The 20,309-nt window shown below is 43.9% G+C and overlaps 1 protein-coding gene across 1 annotated transcript; it reads right to left on the bottom strand.

Moving 5' to 3' along the window:
- Positions 1 to 3,335: 3,335 nt before the first annotated feature.
- LOC103782332 (prostatic acid phosphatase-like) lies at positions 3,336 to 13,698 on the bottom strand. The gene is made up of 10 exons (XM_008950099.1): positions 13,585 to 13,698; positions 12,377 to 12,472; positions 11,236 to 11,322; positions 10,566 to 10,718; positions 9,688 to 9,786; positions 8,483 to 8,578; positions 6,160 to 6,292; positions 4,831 to 4,913; positions 3,958 to 4,064; positions 3,336 to 3,492 (listed from the first exon to the last, which is right to left on the bottom strand). Exons 1-10 carry the CDS (start codon positions 13,696 to 13,698, stop codon positions 3,336 to 3,338), a joined length of 1,125 nt encoding a protein of 374 aa, XP_008948347.1.
- Between the last annotated feature and the right edge of the window lie 6,611 nt (positions 13,699 to 20,309).

Raw genomic sequence — 20,309 nt, 5'->3', positions numbered from 1 at the left:
TAAAAATACTATTAGCCTTGATTTCGTAAGATTTTTATGAGTTTGCAGAGCCCTAGGAACAGAGCTCTATAACTGTTAAACACTTAAAATCCTCTGTGCATTGTCTGAGTCGTCCCATTCCTGTTCTACCCAGCCCTGTCTCAGGGTTGTCTGTTGAGTTCTCTGGAACAGTTTACTCTACAACAGGTGTCTCACCACTGAGCAGAAATTCTGTCTCCAGGGCCCTGAGCCCCCAGAGCCTCAAGTGCTCTCTCCTCCGAGCTGTGTGGATGGCCTCACACACCAGCTGCTCTGCTGCATGGGAGCAGAGGGGAGGAGACCACGGCCACCGGGCTTCCTGTCCTCCTGGCGGTCCCTGCCCAGCTGTCAGCACGTACTTGAACCTCTTTCTTCCTCTACTGTTACATCCCCACCTTCCTTTGTGGTCTCTCCTGGTGTCATTGTGCCTATGCAGAAGGTGTAAGAGAGTAGTCTGTGCTTCATAAATATGTAGTACTTGGTCTTTCTAAAAACAAATGTAAGCTGATGATCTTCCTCTTAAATAATAGAGTGCAGGTCATAAAAAACTTTAGAGTATTTTAATATGCCTCAAGAACCCATGGCCTACATTTTTATCTGTACAATTCTTTAGATAGGTGTTTCCTAAGCTTCTTGGATCAAGGAATCCTTGTTGGCTTCCAGAATTTTTCCTTGTCCTTCCCAAGGTCTTACCATGGCATTCATAACTCAGTAGCTTTTATAAGATTTGCTCGTTTATCATGTTTCTTTGATGAGGGACCATGACTAATGAGATCTCATTATTATGGAACACTTACAGTAACTTCACTTTAGACAAGAATTCAGTTTTTTTGCAATGCTAGGTGGCATAGCTCAGGAATGTTTGAAAATACATAACTGCATTTTATGGAAAATCCTTGCTAACATCTCTTTAAAAGGGATGCTTCATACCTGCAAAGGGACAGATTTTTCAAATGGAGTCATCTGGGCAGCTGTAGAAAAACATCATTCAGAGTGTTTTATTATTCATTCACTGGCATCCCCAATTTATATTCATACAACAAGACCTGGGCATGATGTTTCAGACTTAATGAACACTGATGTTTATTTTTCCTTGGAGTAAGCAAGTTGTAAAGGAAGTTTTCCTGTCTGTATTTCTACAGAGATAGTCCTAAGAACAAAAAACAATATAAAGAATGTGTATGATGAAATTTCTGTTGAATAGGGATGAAGCAAATAAAATTATTTAGAAATTACTTAGCTTGGAAATAAAATTTGAAATTTAATTTTGCTCCACAGAAATCAGAACATCCAAGGTACATTCACTGGGGTGTGCAGCAGGGAAGAAGACACGGTCTGCTGCGGTGGGAAAGGGGAACCTTCTGCTGGTGGTCTGTGAGCAGTGGCCTCAGCTAGGATGTAGGGATATTCGTGCACATATAAGACAGAGAAAACAACACAAAAGACATCTCTTAGGTAAGTAAACAGTTATTATCCTCATTTTTGTAGCTTCTTTGCTCTGTTTGTGTGAAATGCTCCATTACTTCTTGAATAGTATAAGGACATTGGGATGACTCCTCCTCCTTCTAGGGGCTCCTTTTGAAGCACTGCTTCCCTCAGCAGTTCTGCAAGTTCTTGTTTCATTCTTCTAAAGAGGGGAACACTCCTTCTGGGGTGTTTTACAATTTTGCTATACATGAAGGCTATGGCCCTTCAAAACACTGTAACTACAATTAGATTCTCAAATTAATTCTGGCAAAGTCCCTTTGGAATGGATAGATCTTGAAAAATTACTTTGGTTTTGTATTGCACTTGGGTTTTACTGCTTGATAAAATAAAGTGAATGTTCCTGAAGGATAAGTCACAGCTTTCTATAATTTTGGTTTGTTGTACTGAGAAATGTTTTCTTTTGGTAGAGATCAGGAGACTGTTGGTCATGCGGATGGAGGTCGATGAGAAACGTTAGCCTGGAGTCACATCACGGTGTGGGGGGAGCTGCTTCATAAAGCTGATCACACTGAAGACTATGGAAAGAGCACCTAAAGGTGAGACAGAAAGAGAGAATCATTCTCAGTGTACAGCCACGTTCTCCAAAGGCATGGCAAATCTGTTAATTGCACCTCAGCAAGGGGGTAGCTCAGACTGAGTGTGGAAGACTTAACAAATGTGCTCCCGTTTTGATGGAATTAGGAAAAGCCTGTTGAAATGGTGGCCAAGTCCACACTGAAACCTTCCTGAGTGGCCAGAAGAGCACAGGGAAATGTTTTCTCTCCTTCCCAGATAAGCTGAGCTGCCTGCACTTCGTATGTGCCACACTGTGGTCATCATCACATGGAGGATCTTGGCTCTGGTTGATTCCACCCTCAAATAGAGCTGCCCTCTTGTGTGACCTGTTGTAGCAATCCTTGCCTAACCCCTGTATTTCCCTCTACTGGGGATGTAAGTCATCATCTCCATGAAACTCCAGTTAAGCATTTTCTGGAAACATCTCTGTGGTTGGGAAATGCTGTCTCTGTGTAGAATAGCTATGCAAGGTAAATTCTATAGCTGGGTCACACTCCTGGATTTCCTTCCAAAAAGTTACACTTATGGAATGCTTCTCTATCCATCAGGTGCTCTGGTGCATGTTAATCAAGGCATTAACATACACATTAGCAAAGGACAATATTTGAGATGATTTTTGACCACGCTGAAAACAGCTGAAATTGGGATGTTGTTAGGTGTGAATGTAACCTGTAAGCTCTTTGCATCACTATTCCTCTGGGTTTAGCTTCCTGGGGTTCAAGGTGAGCTGCTGCAGCCTGTGTGTGCCTGCTGGGAACGGGGAGCACGGGGGTCTGGCAGCCTGTGGGCAGCCAGCCTCTTCACACAGCAGAGGGTGTAACAGTTCTGCCTGCAGGAGCAGAGTCAAGAGCCCCACAATGAGGACTGGGCCCCAGTAGTTGCTGAACCCTTCTGAACCAGGATAAAATAGGGGAAAGGGACAAATTTTGCTCTGAGGATATGGCAGATCCTGTGATTGGAGCATCAGTTGTGGCTGGAGTCTCTTTTGTGGCCCGTATGTGTTTTCAGCACTCTTTAGTTTACTAATGAACACAGTGCTGAGCAGTGATGCTCAACTTGGTGTAAAATGCCTGGGCAACACCACGTGACTTCTACTTAAGCAAAATCAGAGAACTGAAGCAATATGCAGCCTTTGTGTTGAACTTAAGGCTAAATATTTGTGTCTTTATTAATGCCAGCTTTTGATTATATGATCTTCTTGGCAGAAGACGTAATCCTGACTTTACTTTTGGGGTACACGTGCCCAGAGCAATTAACTTACCTCTTTTGACAGCCTACATCCTACATTCTCTTGTCCAGTGGTGCACGAGGACAGGGGAGAGCAGCTGAGTGAATCTCTCCAGCGGGCAGCGAAATCTGCAGCCAGGGAGGGTGAGGGGGTGAGGGTCTCTCAGAGAATTGTTCCTGTAGTACATTTCTATCGTGTGTTGCCTGTTTCAAAAGAGAGAAGGGTCGAAACAAAGGTAGGTGAGCAGGACCACACAGCCTTGCCATGTTGTGGTGATTGTGCTTGGGAGATAAACTTTTAGCCAGCTTATTTGTCCAGCTTTTAATAAGTATCATTAGGGCTCTGAAGAGATCTTATAGACAATAGATGGTCAGCACAAATCTGCATGTAGTTTGTCTTCTCGGTGGAGAGTCAAGGAGTTAAATAGATAAAAAGGGTGGAGTGAAACCTCTCAGACCTGTAGTGAAGCAATATGTAGAGGGTTTTCAGTGCTGAGGTTCTACTACCATCAGTAACTGCTCAATTGAGTCCAATTATAATAATTAAAATCAATCTATAATCTTTTCCTGTGTAGTGAACCTTCCATATCCAGTTTGATTAGCCTGGGGTATCAGTACACTGCTTTTTAGAAAAGCTATGTGCTAGCAGTACAGCTTGCAGATACTTGCCCGTTTTTTTCCTGGTAAAGTTCAAAAAAGTGGCAGGCACTGTAAGGAGGCACTTTCCCGTTGGAGACACTGAGAGCCATCTGCAGGGCAGCCAGGGTGGCTGCGTGCTGTGAAGAGAAGAGACCTGCAGTGAAGGGCCTGCTGGCAGTGACAGCACCTGCCTCTGGCTGAACTGTGCCCAGCCCATTATCTGTACTGCACACACTTCTGTGGCACCAGGAGCCCTCGCCCTGTGCCCTCTGCAGTGCTGGGCAAGTGCTCTCCTTTGCTTTTAAAAAGAACTAGGAGGCTTGCATGTTAAGTGAGCAGTATTTGGGGTTAGGCCAGCAAGCTCTTTGGCTGATACTACCCGACAGGTCATAATCTAATGGCAGTTTACAAATAGGAGCTATTTAATGAGAGCAATCCAAAAATTTCCTTCTACCATGACAGTATTTGCACATTCAAAACAAAAATTAAAGTCACAATTGAATACCTGCCATCTTCAGACCTTCTAAATTAGCTAAGTTTGGTTTTCTCTTTTTTTTCTTTTTCATTTGTGTCTGAAAAACATGCAGGAAGCAGGAGGTTTTTCTTCTGAATTATCTTTATGATATTGGTTCAATAAAACATGAGGCTTGTGCTTTGCAGTCCTCTGCTTAATAAAAACAGTGCTACAATGAAAGCAAGCCTTGTCTTCAGGTAGAAAATGGAATGCTGCAGGTTTCAAAGTAGTATCTGCTCACTAAAGAATGAATATAACTGAATGATGTTTAAGGTTATCCAAATAAAAATGCTTGTAGATATATTTTTTGAAGGAAATACAGTTTCATGGCTCTCACTACATTTAATAGCTGCAGAAAGGGAGCATGAAAGAATGCAGGAAGGACTCACCGCGGAATACATAACCATTTTTTTCTGGTGGGAAGGCTTCCTAGCATCTGAGATGTGCTTTAGAATGGTTTTTAAAAGAATACCTGAAATAAAACAGGGAAGCAGTGACGAGGAGAGGGCTGCCTGTGTTAACATCCATACCACTTGGCCCTCTTTGAACACCAGCTGTCTTTTAACACAACAGATTTCTTCAGTTCACGTTATGGATAGTTTGGATGAAGTGCCCTGGTTAATTCTGGTATTAGCTGTTATTTGAGCAGTGGGCCTGTGTTACTTCTGTGTCAGATGTGCTGGGGGTGCCTGAGAGCACCAGCAGCTCTGGGCAGTGCATTCACAGCTGCCTGGTGCCAGCAGAGTGGAGCAGGAGGAGCAGGGTAATGAGCACTGCCCTCTTTTGTGTGCAGCTCTGCTGGCTTCCCATTTCCAGACAGAAAGGAAGGATGTATCCTTTGGGCCCTGGGCCGCCTTAAAGTAGTTGGTTGTCTGTGTTTTGTTAACTGCTGAAAAGTTGTAAGACTATGTGAATTAAATAGCATAATATATTAGCATAAGGTTGGAATCTCAACAAATCAAAATCTCAAAATGTGAACTGCACCTGCTGGCAGAATTAAACAGGTGGATTCTCTTCAGCTGCTGGCACATTTTTTAATAGTAATTGTTAAAGCAAGAGCAGAGGCTTCACCTTTGTGCTTAGTTTTGTAAGTTGGAGCTCTAAAAAATCCAACAAATTGATCCATGCTTATTATATGTGATTTGTCCTTGTAGCTCACAGAGCCTGACTGTAGAGCACCCATATGAAGCAAAAGGAGGCCCAATAGGCCACAGTGGATGAGGGAAGGAGAATGCATGATTAAAAAGGTATAAACTGGTTTTAAATTTCAGCCACTATTTGCTGAGTGGAATAAAGTTCAGAAGCAGTTTAATAATCTCATTTTAGTTCTCTCAGTAATGGAATATGAAGACTCTTAGGCAACAAAGTTACCATCCTAGAGATGATTACAAGCAGTATTTTCTCAAGTAATTAAACATGATGCCTTACATTGAATTCAGACTTGATTCAGGTCAGTAGGAATCTATATGTTACTGTGGATTCCTTACACAGTGCAACCAAAATGCTGCCTCCTTTATAATGCTGGCTTAGGGTATTCATGTTTCATATCTGTGCCATCTCTCTTCCCATGAACCCAAATCTTTCAGTGCTGGTCACCAATAGCCACATCCTGGCATCTTTCATAGTTCCACCGTGGAAGTGGTAGTGATGTTTATTATGTCCCCCTTCTTCTGTCCCATTCTGCCTTTGGTTTCAGATGGGGTGAGAACTCAGCTTACCTCCCTGCAAACGGGATTTCTGTGTCTGTTTGTGGAGCCCGAATTCCGCCTGCAGTAACAGCTCTGAGAGCTTCATCAGCTTGGTCCTGACACCACGAGTAGCCCAAGCAGGTAAAGTGGAATTGTTCATGTCCTACAGTGAAGAAAGAAAACATGGTGATTTTCTTACTGCTTTCCTACTGCTAACTGCTGTTTGTTTTGGCACAAAATGCATGTCAGAACAAATTCTGAATGTTTCACTCAATTAACATGTTCTTTTTAAAATAAAATAATGGCTGTATTTTGCATTTAGATAGCTGTAGAGTTTATGTTTATAGCATCACACTGCCTAAATTTGAAGGGCAATGTTCAACAAGAAGAAGAAATATAATATTAAAAATTATGCAAAAAGCAGCTGGCATTCTTTATGCTAATACAGTTGTCAGGTGCAAAATATTCACTTTATGACTCTTGCTTTTTCAGGCTTCTACTGGGATATATCCTGAGATCTTTATCAAAACAAATCCTGTGTAGATGTCAGGATTTTAAGGGCTGGCAGCTCTGAGATAAAGTGATGTCCTGAGATCAGGTAGGAATATGCAAAGCTGTACTTTGGATGTACTGGAGTAGGAGGATATGTGTGGGGATTAAACATACAGCTGGAACTCATACCTACATGTACCAGTCTGCTGGGTAGCACCACAGTCCTGAAGCACAGTGTAACCTCTGGGAGTGTGAGCCCTTGGACTGAGCTCACCAGGGGGAGGGCTCTTCCCTAAGGAGCTACAGAAAGGATTTGTTTAAACAGGTGAAACAATAGAATGTGTTAGGTTAAGCCAGCTCAGGTCACACTGTATCACTGTCTCATTTAACTGATGGGATTAGTGTCTTAAGGAAAGAATCAAGGAGTTGCATGTTATTTCAGACAGTGCTGTAGGCAAGCAAGCACCTCAACCTGAAACTCAGGTGGCACTTACCCAACAGTAACAAATACAGAGAGATGCATGCTACTGGGGCTTCATGAATTGTGTTTAAAAAGCTCTGTAAGAAAGCTCTTTGTATGCCTGAAGAGTGAGAGTGGCTTTCATGGCAGGTATCTTAATTAATACCCCCAAGAGTCTTAACTGAGCAGTATGAAAGACCAAAGCTCATCAGATCAAACACTCAGAAGGAGAAACCCAGCTAATTGGTTTTGTCTTGCAGCATTTAGCTAGATTCCTGGTGGGAGCTCTGGATTTTGCACATTTCTCTTGGTGACACAGGTTTCTCCATATGATACAACAATTGAAATAAAAAGTTGTGGTCCTGAGCTACCCTGCATTTGGGAAATATGGAAAGGTGACTCATTAGCATCACACCCAAATATTACATGGTGCTTGTGAAATCCACCTTAAAACTGCATCAGTTTTCTAGGGGTATCCCAGCACTGACAAGTCATTTATCTTTGATATTTGAGTTTAAAAAGAGCTACTCATTAAAGCACTTGTAGTGAAAGCCAGTGGCAACAATAACTTCTTAACACAAGACTGCAATTTTCACTTCCTTCAGCTGAGGTAGGTCTAGACTCTGAAGTGACACAAAGTGGGGCTTATTGCTCAGTTAAGGGCACCCAGGATGTTTTCCAGTCACAGTCAGAGGTACCAGGCTGTGGGACCCAGCTGGCCCTGGCAGTGGCCCTGGCAGTGGCCCTGGCAGTGGCCCTTCTGTTACCAGATCCATGCTGCTTTGTGATGTGCCCAGTTCTTTTGCTCAGAACAGGCTCCTAGGCTTGCACAAATGGCCATTTGTGTCATAGATATATTTTTTGAAGGAAATACAGTTTCATGTCATGGCTGCTTAATTCCTGAAAATACTCTGACCACTGCTGTCCATATGCAAATAATGCCTTCCCTTGGTCATGAATTTGCATAAAATCTTTGTGGAAGAGTGCTCATGTTCCTTTGCCAACAACATCATTTATTCCTTCATATCCCTGCAATGGGGTTTGGAGGAGTAACAAGGCAATTTTATCCCAAGGTGTGATTTTGCCTAATTTTCCATCTGCAGCCACTGACAGGATCCTGAACTTGGTAAGACATTGGTTCCATGTTCCATACCACAGGGGACAACCCACAGCAGCCTCACACAGTCCCAGTGTCTTTACAGCATTTTCAGTTGCAAGTTTGATGTTAGAAGACAGTTTTTGAGGAAGAAGCTGAAAATAGGCTGTGGTTCAAAAAAAAATCTGGAAGCACAGACCTACCCTCTTTTGATGCCTTGCAAACAATAGCAGTAACAGCTAGAACAGGTTGAGGAAGTGTAAGCATTTCTGTTGGACCTTGGGAATTTTCTTTATATCACTTACCTCATACTGTAAGGTGTCAGAGAGCTTCCAGATTCTTTCACTGTTCAGCTTCTTCAGTGGGTATCCTGTGTGAGCTGCCAAAAACTTCAGAAATGGCTGGAATATAGAAAGCAAACTTGTAGTACACAAAGGCTTTTACAGCATTTCTGCACACTGCCATACTAGTATGTAGCAGGGTTTAGCAACAAGCAAGTCTTTGCACTTTGCAATGAACTGCTGCCCAGTGCTGAGAGGATTTGGCCTGTTCATCTAGACAGGGCTGGTCATCTGAGTTCAGATTGCAAGTGCAGTGGTGGTTTATGCTTGGTGGAAATGTTCAGAAAGGGGGTGAGGGGACAGAGGGACATGAGAAACTCTGGCAGAAATCCAAAAAGTACTTAAAGGAAATGTGATAAAGAGTTTTTCTGATGCTGGCACTGAGCAGAAGGGAGGCGTGAGGTAAGTCTGATGAAGCTGGGAGTTATGATTCACTCCCATATAACACCCAGATGCAGAGCTGCAGATAGATGGCTGAGGTCACCAGTTACAGATGCAGCAAACCAGGTGAGCTTGACAGTGTCAATTTGAATAAACCTGTGAAGAAGATTGCAGCAGAATAGACAAGTGATGACATAATTAAAGGCAAAGATTTCATGGTGGAGAAAGGAAGGAAGGGACACCTTACAGCAGCAAGAACAGAACAGGAGTGAGCACCTGAATGGGGACTTTGGGTGTAGAACGTGAACAGATACTTGAGGGGAGCACTGAGGCTGTTAGAGAAAATCTGGGGAACTGAGCTGTGAGCAATCTGTGGTTGTCCTGGAAGAGGAATCTGAACTAGCAGAGAGTGAGATAGAGATGTCAGAGGAGTTGCTTTACATGGGAGTGAACAGAGAGAGGTACTGGAGTGGTTTGTGAGGTATTGCACTGATTTTTATCTGAGTTTTTGTTTTGTCTGCTCTGCTACAAAGTAGGTGGACTGTTTTTTTGCAAGGTAGTGAATAATTTATCTTTTCTATGACTTGTAATTTTCAGTTGATGGGTATAGCCCAGTCCAGCTGGATCTATAATTTTGTAATTTTTTGGGGGTATGTTGTCTACAGCCACTGTGAAGATCAGAGATCTGGAAGGAGCATATTGACTGGCAATTTCTACACCTACCTGTTAGATAATCTTGACAGAAGTGGTACATTTTAATGAGAGTTCCAGAACAGAAAATACTTTACCCTGTACTGCTTGAGTTGCCTCTGGAAATCCCGTGTTGCAAAGGTTTCTCTCAGAAGCTCCTTGTATTTTGGGCAGTGTGAGAAAGGCAAGTATAGCAACTGAAAAGAAAATTGCAAAACTCTAGTTAGGTAACATGCTTCTTGTTCTGCAATGCCATGTACCCTTGCAGGGTTGTCAGTCTGATTGGCTGCACTAGTTAGGACAAGATGAAAAATAATTTGGGAATGTAGTTTTCAGGGATATTCATCTTCAGGACTGTAAGAGTCACACTGATGACTACTTACAAAATAATCTTTAAATGTTCAGAGTAGTAATAGCCCAAGTAGTTCAAAGTTAAAGGATTCATTTACACAAGGCAAAGTTTGTTCTTTGATGGAGGACTTAACACAAACCCTCCTGGACTGCTCTGTGCTTGGCTTCCCCACGGATGATTTCACTCCTCTGGTCACTCTTCTTTAAACACAGCCTCACCTTTCTGCAGCAAATTACTGAGCAGCAGCCTTTGTGCATGCTCAGCTGTGTGAAGCAGGCTTACTACAGCTTCATTAATTTCAGCTAAATCATAAAATCTTGGGAAGTCTCTATAACTTAGTTTTGTCTTTCATTTATTCAAGATGTGTGAAGGTTAAAGTTTATATGTGACTGGGATAACTTGAGAACTTGTTAGTGCCTTTATCTCAGCTACACAGATCTTATTCTTGTTTGGAAGTTTTTATGTTAAATTTAAAACAAAAAAGTTAAACCAAAATTTGACATTGAGATATTCTTGGTGTTTTCCTCTAATATGCTTTTTGCCCTTTTTCCTGCCCCTTCATCTCATATGGTATGTGTTTTACCAATGATTAAGGAAAAGCAAGTGCCCCTGGTTCATACTCACATTGTCATGTGCCAGTGGCACGGTGTGCACTGGAATTGGCTGCCAGAGGACTCTGGGGTTCCAGATCTGGCCCTGTGTTGGTGGGTACAGCCCAGCAAGAGTTGCCTGAGCACTCATCAGTGTGTGATCACAGTCAGTGCTTTGAACATAGATCTGAAGCAAGAAAAAAGAAGTCATTTTGGAAGGTAATTTCTCCTGTTAGGCTTTTTTTTTTCTCTTGGTAGGAAAGAAGGGGACTGGTGCTGTGCTGAGGAAGCTGCCATTAAAAGAGAGTGGGATGAAGAAGAAGGTGAGAAAGGAGACAGAGTGAAGCTGGAACAGGAGTGTGGAAGCCTTTCCCCATGGAGCCCAAGTGCAGGACGTAAGGCCAGCTCCACGAGAGACCCGGGCTCTGGGGTGAGCACCGAGGAGCTGGCCCTGGGGACCGCGGCCCCGCTGCCCTGCCCTGCCCCACTGGGACACCCAGAGCCTCCCACGTGGTTCGCAGCAACCTTCAGCTGGCACAGGAGTTGAGCCACACTTTCAGGGGTACTCTGAAGTGACACCGAGTTCAGCGGCTGCCTTTCCCAGCTTGGCTGCCTTTCCCAGCCGCAGCGGGTTCCGGCTCTCCTGCGGGTGGGCGGTGCCACGGACCCCCGGAGCACACCCTCCTCCCGGCCCCGGGACTTGCCTCCCACTGCCTGTACACAGCACTCAGGAAGAAGGAGTATCTCCTCCGCAGGTACTGCCCGAGCTCGTACTGCTGCTGTGTGCCCAGCTGTGGAAGCAACAGAGCAGTGTGAGAGGCTCAGGAAGGGTGCTGTGCATCCATTCCTGCAGCCAGAAAAGCAGATAATATCTCATACTGGTTTGATAAAGACCTCTTTCCTTTCTAAAGTGAAAGAGGGAAGAAGACAGGGGAAAAAAACAGTGAAGTTGCTGCATTTAAAGTATTGGATAATATTAGATATGTCTTCCTGACGTTGCAGCTCTCCTCGGGAAGCCTCGTGTGTGTTTACCAGGGGGCAGGGGGACTTAAATCACCAGGGAGATGTCCCAGCATCATCTGTCTCCTCTGGAGCCTGCAGTTTTAGCTGGAGCAAGATCTTATTCTTCAGGGAGACAGAAAATCTTAACTAGAACTCTTCAAGTGACAGTCCTCCAAGCCCTCAGGTATTTTGCTGCAATGTTATTATTTTCAAGAGCCTGAAACATGTGATTCTTGGTTCTTGCCTGACTATGCCCCCAGCTTTTAGCCACTGGATCTTCTTAGACTTTTGAATGACACATTCTTTACCATCACAGACCTTATTCCCTGTAAGATAACACTTGTAAGCTGGAATTGAGTCACTTATCTCTGTGTTAGTAGATGACAATTCTCCACTCTCACAGCAGAATGGGTTTTCCAGCCTCAGCATTTTAGTAGCTCTTTGCCAAACATTTTCCAACTTACATGATTTTTAAACACATGACACAGGAATCACGTGCAGTGATCCTGTAATGGTCTCAGTATTGTCATCTTTTACTTGTACCTGGTGTTTGCTGGCCTAAATTGAAATATATTCAATTTATATATTGAAATATATATTCAGCTAGGCCTAGGCTTCTGCCAGCATAGGCTGCTGTTGGACCAGAACAGGCTGACTCACTGCCACTTAAAATCAGTGACTGCTCATAGCTGCAGCTTCCTAGTAGGTTCTTTGGCTGTCCTGTTGAAGAGCTGTATATGGCAACTTAATCTGGGCTCTCCCCAGGTGAGAACAAGGTTCCAAACCCCAGGCATCAAGAGGCCACATCCCCGTGTCTCGGTCTGCCCAGGTAAGCAAACCCACCTTGGTGAGCTGTCCATACCCCTGCTGCCATGCAGCTGCCTTGTGCTTGGCTGCTGGGAAAAGCTCCTGTGGGGTGTGATCTCCATGGCGAAACACCTGATGGAACAGGGGGAGTCCTGTTGTGTTACTGGGCTCTTTGTGGTGGGTATGACTGGCACAGTCACGAGGAACGTGCACTGGCAGTCAGTTCAGCATCTGGCAGGTGTTACATCTGTTCATGCTGCTTTTCTTGGGCCTGGATAGCTACAGTACCAGTTGGATTTATTTAGACAAATAAATAAAATAGACAAGCTCTTTTTTTCCCTGATATTTCAAAAGTAATTAGGTCAAATAAGTTTTTGCAAGTTACAAAAACTGAAATATTTTGTTTTAAAGAGGTTTTATATATTTCAGGAGGTATAGACCACAACACTAAATAAACAGAAAAGAAAGAGGCATGCAAGTAGTTTTGCAGAAACAGTAGAACATTAATATTTTGATAAGACTAACTGGGCATTCAGAAGGAAAAAAACCAATACAGTTGCTACACATTCCTGTAGGTATGTATCATGTAGTTTAAATTTTTTACCACAAGATTTTTTAATTACTTAATCTAAGAATCTTTTTATTCCTTATCCAAGCAGGGAGAAATAGAATCAAAGACTGCAGCAGAAAAAGTCTATCAATGATCTACAAGCATGTGTGATTTTCAGAACAATATTTGAGCTGCCTGCAAACAAAAGGTATGTCAAAATCACTGCAAATAGCATCAGTGTCACAGCACTGGTTCCATGCTGCTTATTCAGTGCCATTGCACACCTGTTTGGGTTTCACATAATGAAATGTGTTTTGCACCTTAATCCATTGAAACCACTGGAAAAATGGAAACTCTTCCATGGTAAAGAGGGGTTTTGTACACTTGATATTTAGCTATGAAATCCTCTTTTCAATTGAAAGAAGAGTCTTAGGTCATTCCTCTCTTGGTTACAGAAAAAAAGCATTCTTTGTTAATCCAGGAAGTTAAGTTCATTTAGGACTGCACAAAGGAGACAAAATTATAAAATCTTACTTAAAATTGAGTTTTTTTTCCTACAATGCAACAATGAATTTTGGATATGCAGGAAACAAACATTCAAAAAGTGCCCCCTCCCTCCTCTCCTAGAGTACCAGCAGGGCAGCCAGTGACAGGTTCTGAAGAAATTCCATTTGCCCACAAATTGTGTACTTACTATGGACACAAACTTCAGTTTTCTTTTAGCTGTCGTTTGGTGAAGAAAGATGCAGAAAAGGCAGAACATGAAACACAGACTCCAGATTCCACACAGCAGCTGCCTTGCTCTCATCCTGAGGGCAGCTTGCAGCTGCTCTGCACACCGAGGTCCCTGGCTGGATGTGGTGGCATGTAGATAGGTGGCTAGGAGGGGAGGAGTCAGCTGTGCTCAGGGGAGTCCCAAAGTGGGCTGTGAACTTGCCTCCTCCTCCCTTTTTTCCCCTTCTTGACTTAGTGCTTTTCAGGGAACCTGTGAAATGAAAAGTGTATTTTGCACTTGTGCTCAGCTTCCACGTCCCGTGTAGAACATGAAGTGGAATCTCTGGGCCCACTAATCCCTGGCCCTGGCACTTGCAAGGCCAGTGAGCATAAAGAACTGGAAGCTGCCTTCTGTTACTTTAGGTGGGCTGTAGTATGCATCACTCAGCCCTCCCAAACGTGACAACACTGCATTCACTGCCAAAAAATAAAGATACATGAACGAACTTTTCATCTCTGCTATAGATTGACTGTGTCTCTAGTGGCAAAGAATGTGCCACTGGTTTCCAGACCTATCCCCCAGCATTTCATACAATTAGGTAAATTTTTTATTTCCAAATTACTCTTGCTGCAAATACTCTTGTTGTTACAGCATGTGTAAATCAAGAGTTGGTTCTGTCATTTCCCCTGTGTATTTTAAAAACCCATCTAGCTCCGGGGGAGTGTTTTAGGAGAGAGGGTTGATCTCCCCAGTGTGCTGGTGTATGTTCAGTCTTGTTCTTGTGTCAATGAAAGCCCTGATAACATGTAAAAATTGGGGGTGATTTCTTAGTCACCAAAAGCTCCCTATGTAACAATTTAAGAGAAATTACTGGAAAGAAATAATATTTCTGCCCAAAAAAGGTTATATAATCTCAAGCTGGTTCAAGGCACAAATGAGAAAACTTTGCTCTGTAATTGCTGTCTAGAGGAATCTCTTCTCTTTCCAGAAGTAGCGGTGCCGTGTGGTTCACATGTCAGGGCTGAAGAGATTCCTCTGTGAAGGGCTCAGAGGCCAGACTGTTCACCTGCCACTTCTGCTCTTCAGCCTGACAAGTCTGACGCACTCACGTGGAATCAGGAAGACTTGGGGAGCTACCCACACTGCTTGAGACAGAAATCTTTCTTTTTCCCCCGTGGGGGCCCTTGGGGAGATGAGGATGGACTGATTGAGGCCACTCACACCCTGGACATTTCCCTGCCTCCGCTGGCTGTCATACTTCAAAATCTTTTTGAAGAGACTGTGAGTTTTGCTGTTTGTAGAGGACATGACATCAGACACTGCTCCCAAGATGCACTGCTCTGCAAGGCAAGGGTTTTAATTAGACCTGCTGGTATCCCTGAGAAAAAACAGGCAAGTCCTCAGAACTGCAAGGCTCTGTTCAGGTGGTCAGATAGTGTAGACACCTCTGGCAGGGACAGCAGATACACAACAGGAGCAGAAAGGTTTAACTTTATTCCTGTCCAGCATCCATTGCCTCACACTTTATGTGAGATTTCTTTAACAAGGAAGCTGAAATTACTCTGACTTTGGAGGTGACAAAATATTAGTGTAAAAGGTGATGCTTGGTTCCTTTGATCTGATCTTGGTGCTGCAAATTCTGTGGGAAGAGACACATGAAGGGCTGGAGTTACACTGAAGTACAGCACATTGGTTAACTGTTCCAGCTGAAGGTCACAGAGGGAGAGTGAAGCAGTGTGCTGTGCATTGCTGAGGCTGAAACTCTAGAGAGCAGGAGATGGAGCTTTCTTGGCAGCTGACTCATACCTGCAGAAGTCCCTTGTTGCAGGTGGTGGGAGGTGTGAACACTATAGCTGCCTTCAAAGTCAGGGTAACTGGTTCTTTAATATGCCTGCAGCCAGTGTTAAAACAACAGGTAATGATAAAGATAAAAAATGATAATGAACTCCCTCACTGCCATGGAAGTATGAAGGAATATGTACAAGGTGTAGATCATATGCCTTCACCTTACCCTTAAACTTGATGAAATATTTATGGGATCATGGTAAACATAATAATACTGAGGAAGTAAAAGTTGGGCTTTCTGTTGTGTCCTGTACTGGGAGATCTGAAAAGTCCATGTGTCAGGAAATGCTGCTGGATCTCTGGCATCGTTTAGGGAATGTGCCATAACCAGGTTCAGTGCTCCCCCTGGTTTGCAGTGTGCCCTTTGTCTCTGCTTGCACACTGTGATTAAGCTCCAGCAGCCAGAACAGAAGAATTCCAACTCCCAAGTCTCCTGCTTAGTATCTAAATAGATAGGGTCAGCTGCCTCTGTCTGGCTAATGCTTAACACCCATTTCCTCGGGCCTTGATGTTAGGAGAACAAAGGCATGGCATGTCACCACGGCTGTGTCCCAGGGACACAGCACCCCCACCTCCAAACCAGCTCTGCCCCAATCAGGGACAGGCTTTCTGTTAATGATTCCAGTGCTGGCATGCAGGGTGCTTTCAGCTCATTTTAAGACTGAGTCGGAGGTGTGTTCAGCTCTCCTGAGGAGCTGGGTCAGGGCTCAGTGGAGCATCAGTCCCCTGCAGCTGAGTACCCTGCGGTGGTGACGGGCCCCCGGGAGCCGTGCGCGGTGCCCGTGCTGCTGGCAGGAGCTGTCAGCTGCCACCCCGGATTGTCTGATCCTTCCTCCATGGCAGGAGAAAACAGGAGACAGCAGTCGGTGTTGGACTCGTTAAGGAGTGGGGCTGGGGCTGTTCTCAGGCCATTCAGCACTCTTGGCAGTTGCCTTCTGTTTGGGTTGAAAGCCTTGGTGCCAGCTGAGATAAAGCACTGGTTTGCACAGCGCCCAGCTGCTCCTCCAGTACAGTGATGCCAATGCAGAGTGGCAGCTGCACACAAGTTGATGAACTTTTTCCAGATAGATTTTCCTTGAGATTTATACAGCTATACCTCCACTGATGTTCTCCTCAGCACCTTCTGATCTTCTGCATTTTGTGGCTCTGTTTGGGACATGTGCATCTGCTGCTCCAGAGCTTCATTTGGTACGAGCTGGGTTAGCTCTTATCTTCTGTAGAGTTGTGCTGGCTTAGAGGGGCTTCAAAATACAGGAAAAGGAGGATGTTAAAATCCATTTCCTCCACCTGTTCTGATGAAGAATTATTATTAAAAAGCTGGATCCCAGTGGTGATGCAAAAAGAGATCCAGTGACAATCTAGTCGTTTAGACTTACTAATGAGTTTTAGGGACTGCCAGGATTGTGTTGTTTGACAGCAGGAGGTGAGATATTTCTCATACTGCAGGAAAAGAACATTTTCTTCCTGCCAGCCATCATCACAGCTGTCTAGCTTGAGCATAAACCAGAAGTGTTTCATCCAGGTGCTGATATAAGTGCAAACAACAGCCTCCCTGTGTGTAATCAAGCGTCAAGCCATTGTCCTTGTGCACCTTAGAATACCTGAGGGGTTTGAGTTGCTGCTTTCTTTAAATTTTAATAATTATATTTAACTTTGAGGTAGGTTACAATAACTATGATTAAAGCAATTGTTCTGCTCAGCTGGAATGATTTCTGATCGTGCCCTAGCACAATGCTGCAAGATTTGAAATGCAAGTATGTGGGAGGGGAAGAATGTCCTTCCAGTAACTTTTTTATTTCTATTGGAATAAAACAAAGTCTTTTATGGAAACCCACACTGGTTCTTATAACATCAAACATAAGCCAGCAATTTCTCATAAATGCTGGATCTTGCTGGTAATGAGTATCCCCTACCCATGTGGATGGTTTAGGTTTTGGTACTTAAATCCTGAATTAGGAGTGAAGAATTAGTAAATTAGCTGTGTGCTTCCAAGCTGTCATCTCCCCCTTTCCGTCCTGTACCTGTGCTGTTACTGTCCTCTGTCTCTGGATTCTTGGATGTTTCGGTTGTTTTGCTCATGTTCATTTTCATCAGTGAAGTGTTTTATGCTAGGATGTAGGCATACTTGCATGGCACCTTTCAAATCTTTTTGGATCAAGTGTTTTCTTGAAAGGCTGGTGATTGATTTAAATATTGCCACAGATGTTTTCTGAATGAGACTGTGAGAACTGTTGCAGTGGAAGGCTGTGGTTTCATGCACTGTGCCTGTTAGTACTGACTCAGCTTTGAGGTGGTGATGCTCCAGAGCTCTCCTTGGAATTTCTAGTGTGACTTCTATCAGTGAAACCTTCCTTGGCTGTCAATATGGTTGTTAGAAGCCCTTTTCCTTTAGGTCATATACCCATGTGCCTGTTAGTACTGACTCAGCTGTGAGGTGGTGATGCTCCAGAGCTCTCCTTGGAATTTCTAAAGTGACTTCTATCAGTGAAACCTTCCTTGGCTGTCAATATGGTTGTTAGAAGCCCAGTATATATTTTTGCTTTAGGTGATATACCCACTTTCACGTTACATCAAACTAAATTCAGTACTGCATATCAGGGTGATAGGAATTGAGATGTTTTGCAGACTTGCACTTAATTTGGAAGTGGCATGGAGCTTGTTCTGTCAGGTTCTTTGATCTGCATTTACAAAGTCCCTCAAAAAGAAATCCCATTTTCATCCCTACTATCATCTTGTGTTGTCCATGTTTGTCTTCACAGACACATCCCTAAAACCCACAAAAGGTGTAAAAGTGCCTTTTGCAGAAATACAGGGCAGAGTATCTGGAGGGCAATAGCTACAACGATGTCCAAAATGGTACTGGCAGTTATCTGCTGGTTGGGTTTGGGATCTGTTACTTAGTGACTTGGTGGGAAGCAGAATAAGTTGTGTGTGGGACTGGTAATGGCTTCATGGTCCTGCTTTCATAGGAAAAGCAGTGCCAGCAGAGGGAAGATGTGCTTAAAGCTGTGCAGAGCATTGGCCAAGGCCTTTCTGAGCTGCTCCCACTGCTGAGACAGATTAATGTTACCTTCAAGCACTGATCATTCTTGGAAACAACCAAGCAACCCGTTCATTAACAGCTTAGTTGATAATTACAATGTGGGCATAGTTTTGCAAAGTGTGGGTTTGTAGGTTTGATTTATACCGTGTTGGGCTCTCCAGGGAGCCTGGGGGGCACTGCCCCAAGTGCAGGGGAGCCCCCCGTGCCCCGTGGGAGCTGCAGTGCCATCAGCCCTGCCTGCCTGAGGGGCAGAGGGGCCTCGGCCCAGCAGGGAACCCACACCCAGCACCAGGTGACCCAGGGGAGTCCTGCCTTCGACAGGCACAGGAGCAGCTTCATCTTGGGGCTGACCTCAGCAGATGCAAGCTGGCAGCCCACAGAACAAGCTTTCTTTTGATTTACATCTCACCAAGTGTGATGAAACTGGTCAGCATTCATCGTGTGGTTCTTCATGTTTTCCACACACACCCAATAGTGAAAAGTTCATAGTGGTCTTCCAGCTAAAGCACAAATCTCTTCTCTTTAGTCAGCTCCAGATCAGAGCATTGTCTAAACATAATCTAAAGCAAACAATGAGAAAAATGCCATAGCATGGAAAGAAACTTCATTTTAGTGCAAAGCAAATAAACACTCTGTGCCTGAACCTACACAAGAACTAAGAAATAGTAGCTGGAAGAATATTTACCTCTATCTGTAGGCACCTCAGAGGAATATTTTACAAAGGCATATTGCCATCTAGTGTTAAACTCCTTTCTGGTCTGTTTGGGCTTGTGTAGCTGCAGGAGGTTCCTGGCAGACCCTTTTGTGAGGATCGGTGGAAATCCAGTCTCTGAGAAATGCAGAACAGCATCACTGCCACCAGGGGTCAAGAACACATGACCCCATTTCCAAATCTGAATAAAGACTAAGTTCAGTGGTTGTCACCCCTGTACTCAGGATTGCTGGTGATATAGCTTTACTCTCCAGAAGGAAAGAGTTTATTAAAGTTGGTGTCCAGGTCTTCTTTCAGCACTGTGGGAAGCAGTGAAAAACCAACCTAGTGGTTTTTATGCAAGTGAAGTATCAACTCTTAAAGAGTTTTCTGTTTGTGTGTTTTCATTTGTGTTGTTGTAGGAATTCAGCATCTTTCACAAGAAGTCAGCATCTCTGGAGAGAGAGAGAGGCACCTGGATTAATTTTACAAGATGAGAGAATGTGAGTGGGTGCAAAGATCAAGCTGGGGTAATGTAGCCTCTCCTTTCCTTCTCTTCATGTAGTTTGTTGGGGTCTTTTTCTCCTTTTTTGAGCACTTCAGTTCTGAGTTATGCTTAATGTGAACCAGAGATATTCTGTGCAGGGTTTTTTTATGGTGTTCAAAGATGACACACTGTTCACACCCCTCTGCCACCTCTGCATCATTTTCCTTGCCTTGTCAGAAGAGGGGAAACCCCTTTGGACTTGGTGTGAACACAGTCCTGCTGCATGAAGAAGGTGCAGGTGCTGCATGCAGAGGCTTGTGCATGCCCACACACGTGTGCTTTCAAACTGCTGGTCTCCAGAAGTCCCAGTGACCTGCCTTGACAGGAATCACCTGTTGCTTCACAGTGGTGTGTAGAAGCATTGGATGCTTGCTTACTTCAGACCTTGACATCTCTGCTCTGTAAATCATGTTTCTTCCTGGCAGGTTTGTCACTCTGGGAACATGGGACCACCTTTAGTGTTCTTTTGCTGGGCAAACAGAGCCAGCTCAGATCCATGCTCTTGAACTTCAGTGGAAATGAGGCTCTGGAATACCAAACACAAATCTCTCTTTCTGATGATTACCTTGTGCAATAGA

The sequence above is a fragment of the Merops nubicus genome, unplaced genomic scaffold (genome assembly GCF_000691845.1).
Source record: "Merops nubicus isolate BGI_N331 unplaced genomic scaffold, ASM69184v1 scaffold35011, whole genome shotgun sequence".
Classification (NCBI taxonomy): domain Eukaryota; kingdom Metazoa; phylum Chordata; class Aves; order Coraciiformes; family Meropidae; genus Merops; species Merops nubicus.
The sequence above is the reverse complement of the archived record's forward strand: the minus strand, read 5'-3'. Positions and strand labels throughout refer to the sequence as shown.

Excerpts from the sequence above, each read along its gene's own strand:
- LOC103782332 (XM_008950099.1), bottom strand. The coding sequence starts at position 13,698 with ATGAGAGCAAGGCAGCTGCTGTGTGGAATCTGGAGTCTGTGTTTCATG. Across the intron at positions 9,787-10,565 it reads TGCCACTGGCACATGACAAT|TTGCTATACTTGCCTTTCTC; the intron begins GTGAGTATGAAC and ends TTTTCTTTTCAG. Across the intron at positions 4,065-4,830 it reads AAATGGTTATGTATTCCGCG|CACGCAGCCACCCTGGCTGC; the intron begins GTGAGTCCTTCC and ends TTCTCTTCACAG.